Source organism: Oncorhynchus kisutch, linkage group LG18 (assembly GCF_002021735.2).
Source record: "Oncorhynchus kisutch isolate 150728-3 linkage group LG18, Okis_V2, whole genome shotgun sequence".
Classification (NCBI taxonomy): Eukaryota; Metazoa; Chordata; class Actinopteri; order Salmoniformes; family Salmonidae; genus Oncorhynchus; species Oncorhynchus kisutch.
This window is the reverse complement of record NC_034191.2, coordinates 29,932,178-29,949,735: the sequence shown is the minus strand read 5'-3', so window position 1 is coordinate 29,949,735 and position 17,558 is coordinate 29,932,178. Positions and strand designations below refer to the sequence as shown.

The 17,558-nt window shown below is 43.8% G+C and overlaps 1 protein-coding gene across 3 annotated transcripts in view; it reads right to left on the bottom strand.

Moving 5' to 3' along the window:
* LOC109875615 (LIM domain kinase 1-like) overlaps positions 1-17,558 on the bottom strand; it is a 64,788-nt gene that overhangs the window by 33,239 nt on the left and 13,991 nt on the right. For all 3 annotated transcript variants that reach the window (XM_020467991.2, XM_020467993.2, XM_020467992.2), the window contains one exon: positions 505-643. In XM_020467991.2, the coding sequence (XP_020323580.1) occupies positions 505-643 (139 nt within the window). The remainder of the gene's footprint in view (positions 1-504; positions 644-17,558) is intronic.

The window sequence follows — 17,558 nt, the reverse complement described above, 5'->3', positions numbered from 1 at the left end:
TATGCAAAGCAGACAGGCGTTTCTTTTTCACAATGTAGACTTTGACATATTTCCAAGTACTCTTGGCAGAAGCTTTAATATCATCTGTCTGGTGGCTGAACCCTGCTCTAGTGACTAGTAAAGTTATTAAACCCATTTCAGAACAACCCAACACCCCTGATCAGAGAAGGGAAAATCATAGAGTATGTCCATCCTCCACATGTCCTTTCACCACCTCTCCTCTCAGACTGTTCTCTTTACTTAAACAACAGTTAATGACTCTCCCTGGAAGGCTTACAGGGATGTGTAAAGCATATGGTATAATTACAGGTACTGTAAAGTGGAGACCAGTGTTTGTGTGGATGTTGTTGGGGAAACCATATCCGACAGACTGTAACAGGAGTGTCGTATCAAGTCTGGCTGATTAGAGAGATTGACTGGTGAAGACAGAGAGGAGAGGGATACCTAGTACTGTAGTCAGGAGGATCTAGTTACTGTGCTGTTTGTGGCGGAAGACTATCTTACCATGATCAGGCCGGTTGTGATGGGGTCGTTGCATCCATGGCACAGCTCTCCGAACTTGGCCCAGTAATCCTTCTTGCAGAAGAGCCGGCCCTCCTTCTGATAGTACCAGTGGGACAGGGAGGCACTGCACTGACAGCATCTGAACAAGGAGAGCGAGAGGAATTATGTGCATGTTTGTAAGTTTATTTGGCAGAGCTGACTTCATAAAACTGGCTAGGTCTTTGAAACCAGTACTGGCCCAGGTTGACTTCTTGTCGGTGCTAAAGAGTAGACAATCCCAGTACTAAAGCTTCTTGGTTGATCACACACAGCCATCTATGGATAGCACTTATAATTGAAAATTTGAAAATGCCTTTCAAAGTTCTTTCCTCGTTGCACCAATCCTGGCAGTGCTGGATTTGGCCTCCCCCTCTGCACAACATTTAACTTCTCGTTGAAAGTTAGCATCGTCATTTTCAAGACTAACAAATTAGCCACCACATCCTCCTCAATAACATCTGCTACAGTTGCCGCCATTGTCACACAGACTACAACAAAAGCATGGGAAAACTAGCCTACTGCTCATTATTGGCTCATCAGTAGTGACAGGCCTTCATGTTTTATTCCCAAATAGTCCCACCCATTGCACCCAAATGTGATTGGTTCATTCACCTGTCATTCCAAATGTCTGCTCTAATAAAGCTTCTGAAGGCCTACCCATTGGCTGGCTGAGCCAGCTAGATTTTTCTACCCAGGGAAAGTATTCTCTTTCCAACACAAACTGAAGAGATGAAATCAGAAGATCATAAAAATTATTCAAAATATGAAGTTGAAATTAAAGCAACATTTTATTTAAAATACATTTTCTGAAGGCCTAGAAGGCCCTCAGGCTCACCCACTGATTAGAGCCCATCAACGGGCTAAACCACTGACATGTGTCTTACTGAAGACAATTGCAACAGATAATGCATCAGAGATCTGAAAGTGATGAAAGTTACATTTCCTTAACCACTAAGACTAAAGCAATACTCCCACATACATTAAGTGTTAGACCAAAGTGAGATCACAGATAAGACACCTACACATGGCAATGCTGTCCAAACACAACATCCAACTGTAACAACATGGTTGTTTATCCAGTGGCTTTTGATCCACAAAACTAGTTTCTCACACACAGGGGAATGCCAAGGTAAACATTACATCACCATTATAATGTCGACTATGATTGAAAAGTGATTTTATACATTCCAATAACATTTGATTTAGAATAAAACATCTCAGATATATAACCACATGTATAAACCGTGTGGTTCAAACGCCCTGAATGCTGACTGGCTGACAGCCATAGTGTATAAGATTGTATACCACGGGTATGACAAAGCATTTATTTTTACTGTTCTAATTACGTTGGGAACCAATTTATAATATTAATAAGGTACCTCGGGGGTTTGTGGTATATGGCCAATATACTACGGCTAAGGGCTGTATTCCAGGCCCTTAGCCATTGTTTATTGGCCATATACCACACCCCCTCGGGCCGTATTGCTTAATTATATCATAGACATAAGGGGCTATCTGCATGTGGAGATCTTAAGGAATGGACCTACCGCTGTCAGTAACAGTACATTAAGAGAACTGATAGTGAGGTATCTCTCGCAGGGAGAGAAGAGGAGAGAACAGGACAGAGCTGAATGATTTGGTAGTGATGTCAGGCAGATAGAGATCATTGGCTGATAGACAGGGTGAGTACTGAGGAGTGAAGGGGAGAGGCGAGGAGATGACAACACAGACGACAACACAGTCACTAATCACAGAGACACACACACCAGAGGAGGCTGATGTTAGGAACTATAGGCGGACGGTATCAAATACATAAAACACTCCGTTCCATTGATTCCATTCAGGTCATTACTAAGAGCCCATTCTCCTATAGCTCCTCCCATCAGACTCCTCTGACAAACAGACACACACTTCCATCAGCCTTCCTGGTCCCTTGTCTCCTCTCTGGCCTTCCTCTGCCAAACAGCCAGGGATCAATAGGAACAGACCTGGGGGAGTCAGGGGGACTGTTGGTCATCAATCCCCATCTGCTGCCTCTCTGCTGGGCTACAGTACATCCAGACCAGAGGCCTAGAAGGGGAAAGGAGATGGGGCAGTGGGGTAAGGGTATGGGGTGTAATGTTAACAAATGAATCTTAGGGGCCTGGGGACTGTGGGGAGGGAAGCCTAGTGCGAGTGGGGATGAGGGCATTGGTGTACGGTAGAGGATGATGGGGTGGAAAGTGAGTGGAAACCCATTGAGGCACTGGAGTGGACAGATCATTTCCCATGCGTTTCTGCAGTTATCATCAGTCTTCTTTAAGTCTATCCAGGACACACATGCATACACCCCTGCAGAAACACACATAAACACTGACATGTACACACTGAATTGCACACACAGTGAACATGTGAGTGTAATGGTCAAAGACAGAGCTCCCACTACTAGACCCTGATCCTGCTGCATGCAGTATGCTGAGCATGTGGAGGCAGAAATGGGTCAAGGGTAGCCAGAGGACAATCTCAGCCACACTACTCTACCTAGTCAGCAGTCCCGTCTTCCAGCTGCACCTCCCCCTCTCCACTGCAGAGTCCCTGCAGCCTCCTGCAGAGTCAAAGTCATACCTGGGCCTTCTCTACACACACAGTCATATCAGTACACAAAGGGCTTCAACGCTATCGAGCTAAATCCAAGCTGGTCACTTTATCAGGGAAGGGCATGTAGCGCTGAACTGTACTGTAGCAGAACACCATATGAATATGGTGAATATGTAGTTGGATTACATGCGAGTAAAAGTGTGAGTGTATGTGTTTGTGGGATACCCTTTGGATTTGTGCCTGTGTGCACACGTCCATGCCTGTGTGTGTGTGCGCGCATGCGTGTGTGTTTGCATTACAGGGGGCACATAAGAGGATTAACTGTTTGAAAGACCCAGAGAGAGTCTCTCTAACCCATTGTACCGAATACCCTGCTGGATGACTAAGAGCTTGCCCTGAGTTCAGTACTACTACTTCTTATACACGAAGGGCGCAACTGTGGTTTTAGAAGTGGGGGGGACATACACTACATGACCAAAAGTATGGACATCTCATTCCAAAATCATGGGCATTAATATGGAGTTGGTTCACCCTTTGCTGTAACAGTGCTTTCGACTACTAGACTTTTCACATTTTGTTACATTACAACCTTCTTTTGAAATTGATTTAAAAAATGTTTTCCTTATCAATCAACACACAATACCCAATAATGACAAGTCAAAAACAGTTTTTTTGAAATGTTAGCAAATGTATAATAAATAAATAAATAAATACACTGCTCAAAAAAATAAAGGGAACACTTAAACAACACAATGTAACTCCAAGTCAATCACACTTCTGTGAAATCAAACTGTCCACTTAGGAAGCAACACTGAATGACAATAAATTTCACATGCTGTTGTGCAAATGGAATAGACAACAGGTGGAAATTATAAGCAATTAGCAAGACACCCCCCAATAAAGGAGTGGTTCTGCAGGTGGTAACCACAGACCACTTCTCAGTTCCTATGCTTCCTGGCTGATGTTTTGGTCACTTTTGAATGCTGGCGGTGCTTTCACTCTAGTGGTAGCATGAGACGGAGTCTACAACCCACACAAATGGCTCAGGTAGTGCAGCTCATCCAGGATGGCACATCAATGCGAGCTGTGGCAAGAAGGTTTGCTGTGTCTGTCAGCGTAGTGTCCAGAGCATGGAGGCGCTACCAGGAGACAGGCCAGTACAGTAGGCCGTAGGAGGGCAACAACCCAGCAGCAGGACCGCTACCTCCGCCTTTGTGCAAGGAGGAGCAGGAGGAGCACTGCCAGAGCCCTGCAAAATGACCTCCAGCAGGCCACAAATGTGCATGTGTCTGCTCAAACGGTCAGAAACAGACTCCATGAGGGTGGTATGAGGGCCCGACGTCCACAGGTGGGGGTTGTGCTTACAGCCCAACACCGTGCAGGACGTTTGGCATTTGCCAGAGAACACCAAGATTGGCAAATTCGCCACTGGCGCCCTGTGCTCTTCACAGATGAAAGCAGGTTCACACTGAGCACGTGACAGACGTGACAGAGTCTGGAGACGCCGTGGAGAACTTTCTGCTGCCTGCAACATCCTCCAGCATTACCGGTTTGGCGGTGGGTCAGTCATGGTGTGGGGTGGCATTTCTTTGGGGGGCCGCACAGCCCTCCATGTGCTCGCCAGAGGTGACTACCATTAGGTACCGAGATGAGATCCTCAGACCCCTTGTGAGACCATATGCTGGTGCGGTTGGCCCTGCGTTCCTCCTTATGCAAGACAATGCTAGACCTCATGTGGCTGGAGTGTGTCAGCAGTTCCTGCAAGATGAAGGCATTGATGCTATGGACTGGCCCGCCCGTTCCCCAGACCTGAATCCAATTGAGCACATCTGGGACATCATGTCTCGCTGCATCCACCAACGGTGGTGCCACGTTGCACCACAGACTGTCCAGGAGTTGGCGGATGCTTTAGTCCAGGTCTGGGAGGAGATCCCTCAGGAGACCATCCGCCACCTCATCAGGAGCATGCCCAGGCGTTGTAGGGAGGTCATACAGGCACGTGCAGGCCACACACACACTACTGAGCCTCATTTTAACTTGTTTTAAGGACAATACATCAAAGTTGGATCAGCCTGTAGTGTGGTTTTACACTTTAATTTTGAGTGTGACTCCAAATCCACACCTCCATGGGTTGATACATTCGATTTCCATTGATAATTTGTGTGATTTTGTTGTCAGCACATTCAACTATGTAAAGAAAAAAGTATTTAATAAGAATATTTCATTCATTCAGATCTAGGATGTGTTATTTTAGTGTTCCCTTTATTTTTTTGAGCAGTGTACATGAAATATGACATTAATGTAAGTATTCAGACCCTTTAAATCAGTACTTTGTTGAAGCACCTTTGGCAGTGATTACTACAGAGTCTTTTTGACGCAAACAAGCTACAGATCCTCTCAAGCTCTGGTTCCAAACTTCTTAATTTAAGAATGATGGAGGCCACTGTGTTCTTGGGGACCTTCAATGCTGCAAACGTTTTTTGGTACCCTTTCCCAGATCTGTGCCTGGCATCCTGTGACCTCAATTCCTTTGACCTCATAGCTTGGTTTTTGCTCTGACATGCACTGTCAACTGTGGGACCTTATATAGACAGGTGTTTGCCTTTCCAAATCACGTCCAATCAATGGAATTTACCACAGGTGGACTCCAATCAAGTTGTAGAAACATTTCAAGGATGATCAATGGATGCAACTGAGCTCAATTTCAAGTCTTATACCAAAGGGTTTGAAGGGTTTGTTTTTTATTTGTAATACATTTGCAAACATTTCAAAAAACCTGTTTTCGCTTTGTCATTAAGGGGTATTGTGTGTAGATTGCTGAGGATTTTTATTTATTTAATCAATTTTAGAATAATGCTGTAACATAACTAAATGTAGAAAATATCAAGGGGTCTGAAAACTTCCCGAAGGCACTGTATAACAGCCTCCACTCTACTGGTAAGGCTTTCCACTAGATGTTGGAACATTGCTGCGGCGACTTGCTTCCATTCAGCCACAAGAGCATTAGTGAGGTCGGGCACTTATGTTGGCCGATTAGGTTCGGCTTGCAGTTGGCGGTCCAATTCTCTGTGGAGGCCAGTCAAGTTCTTCCATACCGATCTCGACAAACCACTTCTGTATGGACCTCGCTTTGCGCACAGTCATGCTGAAACAGGAAAGGACCTTCCCTAAAATGTGGCCACAAAGTTGGAAGCACAGAATTGTATAGAATTTCATTGTATGCTGTAGTGTCCCTTCAATGGAACTAAGGGGCCTAGCCCAACCCACGAAAAACAGCCCCAGACCATTATTCCTCATCCACCAAATTGGCACTATGCATTGGGGCAGGTAGTGTTCTCCTGGTATCGGCCAAACACAGATTCGTCCATCGGACTGCCAGATGGTGAAGCGTAATTCATCACTCCAGAGAACGCGTTTCCACTGATCCAGAGTCCAATGGCGTCGAGCTTTACACCATTCCAGCCGATGCTTGGCATTGCACATGGTGATCTTAGGCTTGTGTCCGGCTGCTCGGCAATGGTAACCCATTTCATGAAGCTTCCAACGAACAGTTCTTGTGCTGATATTGCTTCCAGAGGCAGGTTGGACCTCAATAGTGAGTGTTGCAACTGAGGACAGATGATTCTGTGAGCTTGTGTGGCATACCACTTCGTGGCTGAGCCGTTGTTGCTTCTAGACTTTTCCACTTCACAATAACAGCACTTACAGTTAACCGGGAAAGCCCTAGCAGGCCAGAAATTTGACGCACCTACTTGTTGGAAAGGTGGCATCATATGACCGTACCATGTTGAAAGTCACTGAGCTCTTCAGTAAGGCCATTGTACTGTCAATGTTTGTCTATGGAGATTGCATGGCTGTGTGATCGATTTTAAAACACCTGTCAGCAACGGGCGTGGCTGAAATAGCCAAATACCCTAACTTAAAGGGGTGTTCACATACACTATATATACAAAATTATCTACATGTTGAACTGGCCCAGTGGCCCACCATCCACCACACAGAAAACACAATGGTAAATATAGACGTGATAACGTGAGATGAGTAATGGTCTGTGGTGAAGACCAGAATGAGATTAAGGGCTGCGTGTCAGATAACATAACCAAAATATTCGGAGACAAAATGATGATCTGAACCAAAGGAATGGTTACAGAGAGAGTGTTTACTGGATATGATACTGATATGAACTACAAGGCAGACCTCATATCTATTCATATCAAATGGTCATGCTTTTGTCTTGCCCACGCAGCACAGGGTTAGCTAAGTGCAGGGTTCACTGAAAGCATTGAGAGAAAGAAAAGAGATATGAGAAAAAAAGAGGAGGGAGGACATGCTATTAGAAGCATAAGGGTGGAGTTTAGCAGAGGAGAGAGAAAAGAGGTTTAGCTCTGCTGAAAGAGATAGAAGGAAAGGATATGTCAGGACAGGGAGAAGAGGCGCAATGCTTAAAGGACATAGAGAAAGAGGACGGTAGAGGCAGGGAGATGAGCTATGCCAAAAGGATGGAAGGAAAGGGTTAGATGGGTTTTTACTTGATGATTTGAGTGACAGGTCCCCGGGGCTCTGTCATCAGGGTCAGAGGGTAGAGAGAGAGAGGGTGGGAGAGAGAGAGGCACTGAAAGGAGGGATGAGCTGAGGGAGAAGTGGAAGGATGGAAAGAGAGATGAACAGGAGGCTGACAAATGACTATTCCATAAGCAAACAGACAAGCAACGAGGAAAGATCCCAGATTCTGAGATGCCAGACACCCAGCTGCAACCACCTAGGAGAATAGAAACATCTAAAGAAGGGGGAGAGGTGAGTCACAAAATCTGGAGACCCCTCTTTCACCCCTTTATTCCCAAATGGAATCAGCCAAAGTACCTTGTAATAAAATGTATTAATTAATTTAATTATCCTTGACCCCCCCCCCAGCAACACCCATGTTATATTAAATCACCACTCACATAGAGACAGGGAGACAGACTGATCAAAACACTGTATTCATATAGAGACAACTGTTTGACCAAAACACCAGATTCATAGAGAACATGAGAATTAACTAATCCATTCACTTCATATATATAAAAAAATGATATGTAAACTCTGTGTAATCAACATAGTTTGCCTATTTATTTAGCATAGCATTGACTCTGATCACAGTTATTATCATAGATTCAGATATTATCGCATTAGACTGATGTTCGTATACTTTAGTTATCTTATTTACAGCCTTTTGGGGACCCTCCGGGAGATTTGTCACCCTGAGGCACATTTTAGTGGCCACTCTCTTGACGGTGGAGAGAGAGAAAAAAAGTTAATTCTACACATTTTTCCATGGGTTGGAGAGAAAACGTAGCAATTTATGTATAATACATTAATGCAATTCTACTCATTTTGCCATGGGGCAGAGAGGATTTTTTCTAGTTTTACAGCTAATTTCCTGCCATTCTACCCCTTTGACCATGGGGTGGGGAGAATTTTTATCAGTTTAAAATGCCCACATGAGCTGAAAGACAATGCCCATACTTACCCATGATGTTGCACAACAATTGAAGTCAATACGTCATAGTTTTAGTCAAAGTATGATATATTTGGGGTTGAAGTGGGAAATCCGAAGGTGTAACTTCGGAATGTTTTCGTGACAATGCCAGGCGTTTCCTCTATGATATGACATGCTAATACTTTTCAGTCTACGTTTATTTTCAGGGCTTGGTTTTATTTGAATGTTACCACCCACCAGCATGTCATTATTTATTAAATCAGAAACACCTGCAAAGTCCTTCTTTCACGAGTCGCGACTGAGCTGAGCAATATAATACCAAACAGCTTTTTGCAGTAGACGCCTGAGCCATGGAGCAAATTAAAATAGAGGGTGCAAACTTGTGTTTTTAGACCTCCACTTTTTACCAGCAAATTATCACAATCCATTTGAGTCATTTAGCGGACACTCTTATCCAGAGCCACCTACAGCAGTGAGAGCAAACATTATCGTACTTTTTTCTCCGCACGGTTAGGCAGTGCAGTTAGGCTATCCATATTACCGGAGCTTCAACTTATTATTTTTATCTAGATGGCGGATTTGTGGTTGCAATTTATGGAACATGCCAAAATTTTGGAGATAACAACAGATGGCAAAGTCAAATATACTGGCTTCCCCTATCCATCCGTGGCGAAGCTTTCCCTAAATGCTTATGACAAATCCAGCTTGAGAACCAGCCATAGCCTAGCCAGCTGGCAAATCTTTTCAAAACGGTGTAGCAACAACAGATAACATTAGCTAGCTAGATAAGGTTAGCATGCTCACCTCCACCTGGAAAATGTTCCCACCCCTAATCATGAATATGTATTAGCAGCCTGCGCCATTCGTTGGCGGTGGAACCTAAATGAGAATTTCTGTTATAGGATAGGAATTTCCATTGAAATACGGGCAGCATTGCCCTTTGGTGGGGGCCTTTAAAGCTAAATTCCCCAAATTCTACCATGACTAATGCCATGTTAATATCATATCTGCGTGAGAATGACTAACACAATCAATTGGGGCCCACTGGAGGTCAGGGCCCCTGGGCACATGCCCTGTGTGCCATGATCACTACAAGTTTAAATAGCTGGCTAGACTAACTATCAATCAAACAATATATATGACTAATTTCCTAGTGGACAAGGGGCCCTAAGCGACCAGCTTATGTTGCTTATACCTGGAGCCGGCCCCGCTTCTTTACCATGCAAACCATTTGACCCAGGTCAATATCTGACCCAGATCAACAGCTTCCAATGATTTTAAATGGATATCAAATCATGAATATAATAATTGTGTTTGTTTACATTAATAAAAGTATGCCAATTTGACCTGTCACTACGGTAGGTCACTCTTTGATTTAGCTAAAGATAGAGGTATTGATCAGGAGGAGTCACACACACAGCATATTTGTTTTACTATCCTTGTGGGGGGCTTAAATTAATTTCCATTCAAAATCATATTTCCCCTATCCTTAACCATAACCCTAAACCTAATTCTCACCCTAATAGTAACCCTAACCCTAAACATAACCCCTAAGCTTAAAAGAGAATTTGTCCTCGTGGGAAACGTCCCAGAAGGGATCATTTTCTATATTTTACTTTCCCTGTGGGGACATCTGGGGATTTCCAGTAGCCACGAGAATAGTAATACAATCCCACCCACAAAGGTTTCAGACTGAGTAGACACAGTGGTTTCCCCAGTTCTCCAGGGGACAGACACATATAGCTGGAAAGTTTCCCCACATAGGTAGTGGTTCTAACTCCTACACCAACATGCCATCTCAGCTGTGTACTATGATCTATTGGTCAACCTGTAAACCAGTACCATAGTCTCTAACTAAACAATAACGTAAACAGTTTTTTTCTGTTTCTAGGATTAATGTTACTGCAGCACTCACATCACATACAATGTGTTGATTCCACTGATAACCCCTCACATCACTGAGTTGAATGGAGTATTGCTTGAGATGACATTTCAATACAAAAATTGGCATCACAAGTCAACCATGCAAACTATAGAATGTTCACGGTAACCTAAAAGACAGTCTATGTAACAATCAGACTCTCTGGTGGGACTCTTCAAAATGTCAGTCTCGCCATCCTTTCTCTCTGTCTGGATGACAGAGGTCATGGTATGACGTGGGCAGAGACACCTCTGAAGGAAGTGGGTCATGTCTACAGGAAGGGCTCTCTGTACTGGGCAGGGGAGGAGAGGACAAGAGGAGAGAACCTCCAACAAGGTGTTGACCGATTTTAAGGTTTAAATATTTTTTAGGATGCAGCATTATGAAAAGCGCAAGAAATCATGTGCCACACATGCAGCCTCCCATTTCTCTCTCACACAAACACAGAATAATCTATTTTGCGTGTCCAATGATCCATCCTCTGTCCAATTCCATACATCTAAAAGATGGCAGACATACAGTAAACCGTGTGGTCAATAAATCAATATTCCACAATCCACAGTTGAACGTGCAATAAATTGCACTAAAGAAATGAGACAACATGATTAATTAGTTAGCATGTCTATTGAATGCTGATGTGTTTTATAAACAAATTACAATTTGTTTTTAATCAGTATCTAAAATGTACTTTGTGTCTATATTATATCCAGTGCTTGGTCATTTGTGTCTGTCTATATTACATACAGTGCTTGCTGTTGTTGTGAGTGGGTATTGCCGGCAAGACTGCAACCCACACCAAGCATGTGACTATGAGGAAATATGACCTAAGTCTTATGAGAGGGGGCCGAGAAAGAGAGGGTGAGAGTAAGAGAAAGAATGAGAGAGAAAGATATACAGAAAGAGCGACAGAGTATGTAATGGAAAACAAGATGAGGAAACGAGAGCGTCAGGGAGACCAGGGAGACACCTCTCCTGTTCGCATCTTGTCAACAAGCCAGTAACGTTTCCACTGGAAGGGAATACCAAGACAGGGATAGAGGGGGGAATTCCTGGCAGGGGGCCAAGTTCTACCAATCTTCTTCAGTGGAACAAAAAAAAAAGTTAGAAAAAGAGAGAGAGAAACCCACACAAGGTGTCGCCCACCAACAAAATGAGACACATTCATCACAATCCCAACCAACCTCCCCCTCTCTGCACCCCCTTATTGTCATTCCGCTCTTCTTTATCATTCCTTCGTTGCCGTCTCCCCAGACACCCTTCACCCCAGGGCAGAGCAGTTCCCAGACCATGATGTCACTCCCCTCACAGAAAAAGCATGACCTAATCCTCTCGGTGGCCCCTCCCCATTGGGTGTTTTCAAATCCTCCCAGGAAATCCCATAGCCAATCAGACACAGGCCGAAACCCCTCCCCTGCAATTGCAAGCTCAGCAAAGAGCAGGCATAAACCCTCTCAGTGCCGGGCTCAGCTATCCCTGTGTCAGCCATCCCCAGCTCTCAAGAACAAAAAGATCAGGGAAAAGATAGTCTGTGCATTTTCATGTGGTGGAAAAAAACACAGTGGTTGGCTGGGTTGAGTTCTAAGATGGCTGCTGAACGCCCGGTAGCTTTTGTCAATGGGGAACAGTTTTTGTTGTAGCACCGGCAGTCTATTGGTCTATTAAGCAGGGGCATTGCAGGTAACGGAGCTTTGTTGAGCTGTGTGGTGGTTGTATGCTGGGGGGTAAATAGTGTGGCGGCTGGGGGTGAATTGTGTAGATGGAGGCAGTTTCCTTTGTGCTCACTAAACCCTGTGTCTGTCTGGCTTTCAGCAAAGCTATCTATGCACATTCTGTCTGTCTGGGGCAGACTGGACTGGAAAAAGAGAATGGCCGGTCATTCTTCAATGTTCCATGACCACGGGCAAAACAAGACATGAGTGATGGAGACGATCAGGTGCCAACAACATTGGCCTCTGGTCCTGTCCTAGTATCAGTGAATAGTCACTGGTCAGAGGACCACAATGCATAGAAGTAAAAGTACAACTTTTTGTGTTCAGCATACAAATATGTTGAGTCCTGGATGTTGGGCAATGTTGGACTGATATAACTGGTAAAGTGAATGAAAAAGTGTAGAAGTGAAATAGTGAATACATTCTATATCTGTAACACTGGGATAAGGGAGGTCAAATATCATTTCTGGAAGTCTGATAAAAGGCTTGTATTACAAGGCCAAAAGTTTAAATCTTGGGAGTGGGATTTTAATCAAAAGAAAGAACCTACATGTATAGACAGACTCCCTTTTCCTTTGTAAATGTCAAATCAACAATGGAAAGTTAGTCGGTGTGCAAAAATACTTTATTAAACAGAACTGTGTGTTCTTGGTTCTGGAGACAGAACAGAGACACCGTGTCAGTCAGTGATCTCAGTCTAAAAACAGAAGGGGGGATAAACCTGCAGCACTTGATGACTTGAGACCAATTTCCTCAATAATCCCTAAATCCACAAACCAGATGAATTCCTGAAGTCAACCATTTTATAAGGAGCTTTCGAGCAAGCTAGTCCTGAGCCATTTTTGTATTTTTTTAACTTAACAAGGCAAGTCAGGTAAGAACAAATTCTTATTTGCAATGACGGCCTACCAAAAGGCAAAAGACTTCCTGCGGGGACGGAGGCTGGGATTAAAATAAATAAATAACATAAATATAGGACAAAACACACATCACGACAAGAGAGACAACACAACACTACATAAAGAGAAACCTAAGACAACAACATAGCAAGGAAGCAACACATGGCAACACAGCATGGTAGCAACACAACATGGTAGCAGCACAAAACATGGTACAAACATTATTGGGCACAGACAACAGTACAAAGGGCAAGAAGGTAGAGACGACAATACATCACGCAAAGCAGCCACAACTGTCAGTAAAAGTGTCCATGATTGAGTCTTTGAATGAAGGGATTGAGATAAAACTGTCCAGATTGAGTGTTTGTTGCAGCTCGTTCCAGTCGCTAGCTGCAGCGAACTGAAAAGACGAGCGACTCAGGGATGTGTGTGCTTTGGGGACCTTTAACAGAATGTGACTGGCAGAACGGGTATTGTATGTGTAGGATGAAGGCTGCAGTAGGTATCTCAGATAGGGGGGAGTGAGGCCTAAGACTGTTTTATAAATGAGCATCAACCAGTGGGTCTTGCGACGGGTATACAGAGATTACCAGTTTACAGGGGTGTATAGAGTGCAGTGATGTGTCCTATAAGGAGCATTGGTGGCAAATCTGATGGCCGAATGGTAAAGAACATCTAGCCGCTGGAGAGCACCCTTACCTGCTGATCTATAAATGATGTCTCCGTAATCTAGCATGGGTAGGATGGTCATCTGAATCAGGATTAGTTTGGCAGCTGGGGTGAAAGAGGATTGATTACGATAGAGGAAACCAAGTATAGATTTAACTTTAGCCTGCAGATTTGATATGTGCTGAGAGAAGGACAGTGTACTGTCCAGCCATACTTCCAAGTACTTGTATGAGGTGACTACCTCAAACTCTAAACCCTCAGAGGTAGTAATCACACCTGTGGGGAGAGGGGCATTCTTCTTACCAAACCACATGACCTTTGTTTTGGAGGTGTTCAGAACACAATTAAGGGTAGAGAAAGCTTGTTAGTACTAAGAAAGCTTTGTTTTAGAGCATTTAACACAAAATCCGGAGAGGTCCCAGCTGAGTAGAAGACTATCATCTGCATATAAATGGACGAGAGAGCTTCCTACTGCTACTGCCTGAGCTATGTTGTTGATGTAAATTGAGACGAGTGTGGGCCTAGGATTGAGCCTTGGGGTACTCCCTTGGTGACAGGCAGTGGCTGAGACAGCAGATTTTCTGACTTTATTACACTGCACTCTTTGAGATAGGTAGTTAGCAAACCAGGCCAAAGACACCTCAGAGACACCAATATTCCTTAGCCGGTCCACAAGAATGGAATGGTGTACCGTATCAAAAGTTTTGGCCAAGTCAATAAAAATAACAGCAAAACATTGCTTAGAATCAAGGGCAATGGTGACATCATTGAGGACCTTTAAGGTTGCAGTGACACATCCACAACCTGAGCAGAAACCAGATTGCATACCAGAGAGAATACTATAGACATCAAGAAAGCCAGTCAATTGATAATTGACAAGTTTTTCCAACACTTTTGATAAACACGACAAAATAGAAATAGGCCTATAACAGTTAGGATCAGCTTGATCTCCCCTTTAAATAAAGGACGAACCGTGGCTGCCTTCCAAGCAATGGGAACCTCCCCAGAAAGGAGAAACAGGATAAAAAGTTTGGAGATAGGCTTGGCGATGATCGGGGCAGCAACCTTAAAGAAGAAATGGTCTAAACCATCTAAACCATTGGGGTCAAGTATCAGGAGCTCCTGTAGCACCTTGGAGTTAGTGACTGCCTGCAGGGAGAAACGTTGTAGCGGGACAAGGGAAAAAGAGGGAGAAGCATCGGGGATAGTTGCATTAGAAGGGGTGGGAGATGAGGAAATGTTGGACAGGCAAGGAGGCATGGCTGAGTCAAATAGGAATCCTGATTTAATGAAGTGGTGATTAAAGAGCTCAGCCATGTGCTCCTTGTCAGTAACAACCACATCATCAACTTTAAGGGACATGGGCAGCTGTGAGGAGGATGGTTTATTCTCCAGGTCTTTAACCGTTTTCCAGAACTTCTTTGGGTTAGACCCACAGAGAGAGAACTTTAAAGTAACTAACTTTGGCCTTCCCGGATAGGCTGAGTGCACTTATTTCTCAGGCTGATCCAGTCAGCCAATTCTTGAGGTGGAGTAACTCTGCAAGATCACGGTCAAACCAGGGGCTGAACCTGTTTTTCAAGCTGATTCTATACCATTTTACAGAGGCCTGTCATGAAGGAAGGCTTGCTCATGAAGGTTTTTTAGCAAGCGTCTATGACAAATCAGGACAGGTCGTTTCACTGAGCAGCCATAGCCATTACCAGAGCCCTAAGAATAGCCAGCTGCAACTGCCAAAGCTAGCCATTGGTCCTCGAGATAAGAACTGTGGGGAAAGCTAGGCCTAGGCTAGGAGATAAGCCAAAAGCTAACCAAAGAATTAATTTGAAATTTGCTCTGGACTAATATAATATAATATATTCAGGTGAGAAAAGCCAGAGAAAGGAAACAGACAGTGTCTCTGACCCCTACAAGCTCCTCAAGGACAACTAGATAAAAGGATGACAGAGAGTAATAGCAGAGGAGGAGGAGAGAAAGAGTGATTGAATGATGGAGGAGGTTGAAGAGAGAAAAGAAAATGGTGATAGAGTGATGGAGGATGAAGAGAAGGAGAGGAAAGAGGGGAAGGAGGGAGGAGAAAAGAGAAGCACCCAGTGTTCACCCTTTAAGAGTAATTTCCCTTCCTCCTTTACTCAACATCTGTCAACAAATCTCCACATCCGTCCTCGACAGCCTTTCATTTGTACACAGCCTGTTCCTCCTGCTGCTCTACAGAAATGAAACACAGAGATGAAACACAGAGATGAAATACAGAGATGAAATACAGAGCAGGCCGGTGAGCCAGGCATATTTAATCCTGTCGGGAGGATGTGATGTTTAATTTCTTCAGCCTCTCTGATGATGACATTGGTCGTCTTAGTATAAACCAGGTTACTGTCTGCCCACACACCTGCTGTATGCGTGATCTCCTCTCCTCTGTTACACTCTCACTTATCCACACTCTCACTTATCCTCTCTTCTCCTCTGCTCTCACCTCTCCTCCACTTCTCACCACTCTTCTCCTCCACTCACTTACCCTCCACCATCTCATCCCTATTCTCTTCTCCTCTCGCAACCATTTTAAGGTGGCTAACAACACATCCATTACTTTCTGCCTGGTGTTAACTATCACTGAAACAATACCACATTCAGTTACATCTAAAGTAGACACCTTACATAAAGTATAGTTTCATAACCTTACAATATCAATGTTACACAGAAATTTATAGAAGGGGATTTATTGTACTGTACATGGAGGTGTACATTTTATGATCTGATCAGGTTTCGGCTCCTATTCTGAGTATTTGTGTCTACTTCAAAAGGAATGCACCTGTTGTATCAGAGTGTATGATGTGACTTAAATGAGGAAGCTCCTGCACACAGCTTGCAAATGCTCACTATTATGAACATTCCAACCACACCTAATTTAGCCTACCTCAATCACACAATAAAAGAAAACTCCACAAAAAAAACAATATTTTGGTATTTGTTTCATTAGCCATGAATGATATAGTCCCAAATGTTTTGCATCTCAGCAATCAAGTTTAAGATAATTACATTTCAAAATACAGAACTCTGTCCTGCATTATTCACTTTGCATCATATGATGAGAAAGTGACAATTCTAAAGAGTATTTAAACAACATGTGTGAAGTCTGCTTTATGTTAAAAAAAAAAAACTCATAAGCTACAGTTCACCATAGTATTCTCCAAAAGCCATGGAAGACACCCATTCACAGCTGTGATTATAGGACCCGCTATTTATAAATTGTGAACAATTTCCCAGAAGAGGGTCTGGCTGTCGTTGGATAACATGCTTATCTGACAACTCACACAAGGCAGGCACACACATACACACAAACATACAGAGAGGAAAGCTGGAGTCAGTGAACACAGGCGGAGCACTGTATCACAGCGACACTGAAAGCTTCTCTACATCCCTAATCTAGTTGATTCATACTGTGGCGTCCTCTCTGTACACTGCACCCAGGCTACATAGAGCCTGACACACTGCAAACAGAGCAGTCACATAGCAGAGAGGCTGGGAAATCATGCTTAGGGTGGACAGGGAGTTATGATCAAAGTCAGACATGGGGAGTTAGAGAGACACAGGCAGAGTGAGGGAGAGTCAGTACTGTGACAGCCTGAATACAGTTAACGTGTGTACTAGACTCGACAATGTACACTTCTGCACACTGGGTGAGGGGTAGACAAACAAACCGATTGTATAGAGCACCACACCAGTAAACACATACTGTCACATTAAAGGGACACACAGTAGAG